Source organism: Nanorana parkeri, unplaced genomic scaffold (genome assembly GCF_000935625.1).
Source record: "Nanorana parkeri isolate BGI_ZX_2015 unplaced genomic scaffold, ASM93562v1 scaffold810, whole genome shotgun sequence".
Classification (NCBI taxonomy): Eukaryota; Metazoa; Chordata; class Amphibia; order Anura; family Dicroglossidae; genus Nanorana; species Nanorana parkeri.
The window spans coordinates 623,355-631,108 of NW_017307078.1; the positions used below are offsets into that span (position 1 = coordinate 623,355).

Consider the following 7,754-nt stretch of genomic DNA (forward strand, 5'->3'; position numbering starts at 1 on the left):
AGTTGCCAGAAACTGCACGTTACAGTTTGGTTTCTGTTTAATCACTTCACAAACTATTTCTAAGCTGTTTGGATATCCTGCATGAGGTACAGGGCTTTTATGATGCAATGGAAATCCCTCGACACAGGCCAATCAACAGTGCTTATGCATGTATCTATATGTGGCATGTAACAACCATGGAAGGTCTTTGTATAAGCTAATTTTTCATTTCACTCCTCGGTTTTGTGTACACAAACCTAGCTCCTGAACCTTTTTGTGCGACAGACAATTTCTAACGCATGACAAATCGCAAATATGTGACCCGTTTCCATACACTTTAATGGAAATCTCTGTTTTGTGCAATATCGCGCAACATCTTCAAGAAAAATACAGTAGGTCCAGTTGCCTTGACTGATTTTTTTACAGACATAACAGTCTATTGGCACCGTCAGACATTTGTGGAATAATAGACCCTTTTTTTCTCCCTGTAGAGTAAAGAATGGCACCCGGGGTCACAGTGTTTAACCAGATGAAGTGTTTTCTTTTGTTTTTACTCGTACGTATGACCAGCTTAATGTAAGAGCTCAACAGTCATTGCCTGATAGCAACATCTCATTGATGCTAACAAAACTTTGTGTCCACTGTGCTTACCTAACAAGGGCAATGTGCCAGTTTACATTTCATCAGCCACTTACTAGCCCCTGTACTCCTGTCCTCAGTCTGATTTAGGTTAATTAGCATCCAACTCTCGTGTCATCCAACACAGGATCCTCTTGGCAGTTCTAGTAGTTGGAGATATGAGTGCCTGTGAATTGGCGGAATATCTTTAGTATGTTCATAGGAAAGATAAGCTCTTTAACATTAAGATAGGTGGCTGTTCCCAGACTACCAAATGCTTTTGTTACTCTTGGAGGAAATTGTAGCTGTAATTGTTCCCTCTCATAACATATCGCTTGCATTTGTTTACCCAGAAAATGTCTGTTCTTGAGGCTTTCTGTAGAACATAAAAGCAAAATGTAGTCCAGCTCTATGATGCGGTGTCTACAGCAATTGGTGTAGCTCTGCTGGGAATAGGACATTATATATGCAGTCTGGAGAAGAGGCGCATGCAGTACATGGCTATTTATGGTACTATAAATGGATTCCATGGCGCATAAAAAATTTTTTAAAGAGAATCTAAAAAATATCTAAATACAATGTCTGGAAGTTTGTGATCTGTTTCTCCACTGAATACATGAATGCGCTGCAGTAAAGAAATTCTTTTGTGGATCCTGCCTGTGAATTGAATTAAGCAAGTGCCTAATATATGCAATGTATTTTTCATCAGTGCAGAGACAGCACAAAGATTGGAAAAAGAACTATGTTTGCATTTGCTTGGGCCTATGACAGAGGTAATGGGTGATATTTTTAGAGTTGCTTGGTGTTTATATTAAAAGAACTAATGTACTTTGAAGGTACAGTTCTCATTTAAATGATCATTTCATGAAAACATGCTCTAGAAAATGACAGCTGGAGTCTGAAATCTGGAATTCGGATGTTATGTGGCAACCAGATAACATATTAGAGTTGCCCCAGGTCCATGGCTTCATGTAGGAACATTTTACTTTTTGCAGAATTATGAATTCTTCCAGTGCAAGATAAGTAAAACTGAACAGATCGAGACCATATGTAATAGAGACAGGTGAGCTGGAATTTAAGATGCAGAACTCCAGACTTCCAGAAAAGTAAAGGAAACAGTTGGGTGTTTTTACTTGCCTGATCCACCTTACTTGTCCTTCTGATGTGTTTTTTAAGGTTTAGCACAACAATAGAAACAGTGGTTTCCCTTTTAACTAACAAAGCTTTTTTTTTTTTTCTTCCAGACAAGAACTCACTGGCTTAAATATTGCTGCTTACCTGTCTGGCTTGTATACAGAAACCATCAGCCAAATCATCTCCTTGTTGCCTCATGACACTGGTGGGTAGCCTTATAATGTAACCTAATCATTGTGTTTTATACAAGTCTTGGCTAAAGACCTCTCTGCCTGTAGGGCAGGAATATAGGTGTTGCCATTGCTGAACTGTTTTTTTATCTTCTTTCACAATTAGGTGAGTTACTGACCTATAATAACTATGTACATATCACTTGTTCCAACACCTGATGCGCACATGCTTGCTTCAGGTTAGAAAATGATGACATGGTAAAGCAAGGATGAGGGCTACGGAGCCTGCACCTTCAAAAACAAAGTCATTTATTTGTATCTTCACAGATTCCCTTGTAGATCTATAAATGAATCTGGACGAGGCTCTTACAATACTCTTCTACCTTGATTGGATATAAGACGTTATGCGTGGTTGGCATTGGCCAAATATATGTAGTCTTTGAACAATTGTCAGCTGTAGTCTGCACAAACTAAAATTTTTGGCTCAGGCGGTATCAGGCTGGGTCTTTCAGGGTTTGTTCACACCAAATCCCGACCAGATCTGCATGAGTTTCGCCGTGTTCCGGACTGTTTCTTTTAAAGCCTAAAATGGGCTTTCAGTGCATTCCAGGGCGTTTGCATGCAAATGCATCAAAAACGCATGCAGTTTGGTGCGTTCCAGAGCAATAAAAATAGTGCCTGCTGCAGTTTTTCCACATGCTCTGGAAATGAACACTCTGGTGTGAACTAGAGCCTTGGTTCTCAACTGGTGGGTCGTGACCCAAAAGTGGGTCGCAACCCCGTGTTCAGTGGGTCGCCGCATGCCTTCCACTTTTCTAGGTGAGAGGCTCCTCAGCCTCCCCCTAGCCCCCCTAGCGCAGCACTGTCCATTTTTACATCAAGCAGCCATTCAAAATATGCTGCCCAGCACTAAGGTCTCGTTCACACCTAGGCGTATTGCATATGCACGTCTGTTGCGCGTTTTTTTACCGCGATTCACTGTAAAAAAGACGCGCGATCGTCGCACGTTTCCGAAGGCTACTTGGCTGTATCCCAATGGAAACGCGCAACAAAACGGTACCTGTACCTTTTCAGGCGTGGGCCGTTTTGTAGCGCGTTAGGGACGGGCGGAAATACGCCAAGGTGGGAACGAGACCATTGAATACAATGGGATTTATATTTTTGAGCGTTTTGTAGAGTGTTCGTCGAGCGTAGAACGCGCTACAAAACGTTCAGGTGTGAACGAGGGCTAAGTGTTGACTTGAGGTGGGGTGGGCTGAGGCTATGGCCGCGAAGAAGCTCCATCCATACGTGCATTGCTTATAGCTCCCTCGCATGTCCTGTTGAGATACCTGGACTGGAGTGACATCACATTCTGGCTCCCGGCACCTCTAAAGGCGCACATGTGAGCTGCACAAGCAATGCACATATGGATGGAGCTCCATCACAGCACAGCAGCCCACACTGCCTTCGTTCCATTGCAGTGCGACTTGGGTTGCAACTTAATGACTAAGGACAATTGTGGGTCCTGAGGTTACACAGGTTGAGAACCACTGAACTAGAGCCCAAGATACCATTGGATGCAGTTTTGATGAGTTCTGTAACTGCTCTGCTCTGCTCTGCATCTGCTCCGCACTTTGTGTGAACAAGCTCTCATAGTTGAGGCTGCATATTTATGGCCAAATTTGTTAAAACTGAACTCTGGGCAGTTGTAAAAAAAAACAAATTTATGCAGTAGTGTTCATTAAATGAATAATGAGGGTTTTATAAGTACCTGATTTTTGCCTTTGGTACCAACTTTGGCAGTGGTTGCTTTGTTTGCTTGCTTATAGTTTACATTTAGCAGTATTTTCACCCCTGAAGGTGGTTAGTTTTGTATGCACAGTTCAATTTCCTCCAAGCAACAGCATCTAGTGCTGTTACAGACAGCCTAATGGGGGGATAAAAGACTTGGGGGGGAACAGTAGCAATAGAGGGGCAGGTTTTCTAATCTGCTCAATCAATTGTTGCTCTGAAAAGTGATCAGCTAATGGTTATATGCAGGGCCCATGGGTGATCGTTCCTGCCCTTTGGGTAGTTGAAGTAACTGTACTCTCCTTCCTAACCTTTGGCAAATGCATCTCCGAGGCTCCTCTCTGAATCGTATGGTTACATTGTTCATGATGCCTTAGGCTACACATTATCTTAATGATACTCACTTGTGCACCATCTCCTGCATTTTACGTGTTTCCTATATTCCATTTCCTACATTAGAGACTCTGTAGATATGTAAATGTTTAAAAGAAAACTTAATTTGGATTAAAATACTCAACACCGTTTTAATTGCTGGAGGATTTCCGTTATTTAACAGTGGTAGCTCTCAGTGACAGAAGGGAGCAAAGCCAGTTTCTCCTATGGGAGATGTAGCCGCTGATAACTCAGTGATGTATAAGTAGCCAATGAATAATTTACTTACCTTTATCTACTGATAACTATATGGTTGGGTGGACTAATTAAATGCAACCCTGACTGCTGTGAGAATGTGTCTCTGACTGTTATTGCATCACGCATAATGCTTAGAAAGCAATATAAAAGTTCTACCTCATGCCTTAGTTTTCTGTTGTATTGATATGTAATGTAACAGTATGAAATAACAGAGCCCTGTCGTTAGGAGGAATCCCAACAGCTATGGGGTTCTGTCATTTGATACTGTTATGCACACTCAAATACTAGGAGAACATGCGTGATGTCAGGCAGTTAACATGGAAGTCAGACTTGAGGTTAACCGTGACCAATGACTGTGTAGCGTCAGAATCAAAGTAACTGAAGCTAAATGAAGGATAGAAACATAAAAAAGCCTGTGAGCATGCACAATCACCGTCATTTTAGGATTGAATTTTCAGACACTTGTATAAGCCAAGTTGGAACTCCATTTCTTTAGATTTGCCAGACATATGTCCATACCAGCTCAGCGAGCCTTTCTAAATTCAGCTATTGTGTTTTATGAAGGAAGTGATTTTTCATTTCCATGTATAGGTTATGAAATTGTTCAGCCCATTTATGATTTATGAATGAGACACATCTTATTATCATTTTAAATTTCTCCAAGACCCATCCCATCATCGTTTATGATTCATGAGCTTCATTCCAGTACCGGCTTTGTTTTATTAAAGAGTCCCAGTCTAATTCATGGTTTATTAACGAGCCCTGTCTCTGTAATTTATGGTTTTTAAAGAAAAGCTTCATGGTTCTTGTTATTTTACATGTCTTCTCCAGGAAGCTGTCTACTTGCTTAAAGCTGAACTCCACGATAAACAAATATCTAAACACTTGATACAAATGTAGTTTTAAGATGGCCATACACTGAGCCAATTTCAGCCAGTTTGTTAAGAAGTGGCCGAAATTCGCTCAGTGGGTAGTCTACTCTGCTGCCTCCCACCTAATGTGACTTGAAGGACGCAGGCTGAAAATTGCAGCGGGGCCCAACTGGAATCTGTTAGATTTTTTTCCTTTCAGCCCGCAAGCTGAACAAAAAAAATCTATAGGTTTATGGTCAGCCATACTTGAATCTTGATATGTTTTGTGTATTTTGTTTTTCAGATCTGTGCAGTAATCATATTTTATGATTTTCTTTTATTATTATTCCCAAACAACCAAATGAATTGCTGTGCAACCTCTTGTGTATTTCAGGTACCTCTGAAATGATCTGCCTTCTCCACTGACATGAATGTGAGCGCTAGTGGCCGCTCTGTGAGTTCCACTACCCACAAAGTTTCCCATACCAGGCCCCAATAATGGTTTTGCGCTTTGGCATTACAAAGAACTGTGACACATTTTTGCTCAATGTAGATATTTATGTCTGTTTTAGAGCATGACAAGCTACAGATCCTATCAAAATGATGGAGTGGAGGCCGGGGGCACATCAATGAAAGCTAATGATCTTGTTCGAGGAGCGGACTATTATTCCCAAAGCTTTTGGGGGCAGAACAGCAATGGCATGCAACATGCTGCAGAGGGATCCAGGTTCAGCTCAATTACCCCAGCAATGCCAAAAATGGGGGTACGCGCCAGGATCGCTGACTGGCCTCCCAAAAAGGATACCCAGAAAGAAACAATGACTCCTAGTCCATCACGGGAAATGGAAGGGTCAAATGATTTCCATCCGCAAAGGAGCTTTCCTAATGGGCAATATTTTCAAAGTAATGGTGGTTCCCCAAGATTTAGGGCTCTTCACAGGTTGCCAAGAAAAAGGTCAAAAGATGTTGAGTTCCAAGATGGGTGGCCCCGATCACCAGGCAGGACGTTTATTACACTTCGGAACCGAAGCAACAGTGAGACGACACTTAGCGAGTGTGATGTGGATATTTCTATGGAACCCAGAGGGTCAAAATTCAGCAATGGAATGCCACTGTTCAGAGAGTATGGCAGCACTTCTTCCATCAATGTGCAAGGTGTCTCAGATCAGAGTTTGTATGACATGCTGAAAGATTTAAGAAATGAAAAGCATGACAAAGGCAGCGAATCTCCTAGCCGAAGTAGTGGCCACCTCCATGATGACTCGAGCACAGCTTCTAATCTCCACTTGGTAGGAAGCTCAAGAACAGACCTCCGCAATGGACAGTTTCAGAGAGATGATGGTACCTTAAAGGATAAACAAAAAAAGCGAAACACCAAGGGGGAAACCAATGACTCCTCCATATTTCGCAAACTGAGAAGCAACAAGAATGAAAATGAGTCGGGAAAGTCATTCATGGAGCCAGATGAAAGCTCAAAGTACTGGATTTGCCCAAAGACATTTGCCCATTACGATGTGCAGAGCATGCTATTTGACTATAATGAAGTGGCAGCCAACCGAAACTACGTTGCCCAAAGACGGAACACTACAACAGGGGCCTCTGCTGCATCAGCTGTCTCCCTAGCGGTGTCTAAAGCCTTTGGTATGGGCAGCATGAACCCCAGTTTCACCAGCACGGAAGACCTGAACTTTAAGGAGAACCTGGAGCATGATCTGGGTGACAACAACTGTAATGATCTCCTCCTCAGCTGTCCACATTTTCGTAATGAGACAGGAGGAATGTCTGAACGTAATGTAAGCTTCTCTAGGGCATCTGCAGGGTCCCCAAATGGAAGTGAAGGAGGCTTTCTGGAGCCATCCCTTTCCATGTATTGTACCAACGCCAGCATATCTGTCTTGGAAGTCTCCAAGGAAGTACAGAAGACCCAAGGGAGAATAAAACAGTACAGCATTGAGCATGTGGATTTAGGAGCTCAGTATTATCAAGAGTGTTTCCACAGTAAAGGTAAATTATGAATGTTTTGTTCTCCCGAACCAATAACATGATTGTTTTTTTTTCTATTTCGCCGGGTAAATCTTTTATATTAGGTTAATCTTGCAAATGCAGATGATATATTTTCCCTTTAGCAGATGGCTAGTGTCAGTCTGCTACACCACACAGTTTTGGATGACTAGTTTAATGCTGTGCTGTACAGACACACCCAGATTAATGACTCAGGGGATGGACACCCCCCTCTGCTCTGCTAGTAGAGGCGATGAATATTCAGGCTGAAGGAGCAGTTAGAAAGTGCAGGGCTAATGCTTGAGCTTCTTATGAAATATTCCATTGTGTGCACGGCTCACAGTATTCAAGCATCGTTTATTAAATGTTTGTAAAATAAACATTTTTACAAATAATAAAAATGATGTAAATTAATAATAATAGGCTTATAAACTTTATAAACATGAAACAGATAAGTTGACATAAAACTGCTATTGTTTCCCTTTATAAGTAACCTTTAATGTAAAGGTGAACTAAACTCGTACTAGAGAGCTGGTAAACCATAGCTGCCAAAACCCTGATGGGAAGTGGCGGCTCTTAAAAAGTAACAAATATGCTT

General features: G+C 41.7%; 1 protein-coding gene across 1 annotated transcript in view; it reads left to right on the top strand.

Moving 5' to 3' along the window:
- Window positions 1-7,754, top strand: part of SIPA1L3 (signal induced proliferation associated 1 like 3) — a 157,521-nt gene that overhangs the window by 92,337 nt on the left and 57,430 nt on the right. Inside the window, exons 3-4 of the mRNA XM_018565070.1 lie at window positions 1,842-1,936; window positions 5,550-7,159. Of these exons, the coding sequence (XP_018420572.1) occupies window positions 5,731-7,159 (1,429 nt within the window). The 5' untranslated portion in view covers window positions 1,842-1,936; window positions 5,550-5,730. The remainder of the gene's footprint in view (window positions 1-1,841; window positions 1,937-5,549; window positions 7,160-7,754) is intronic.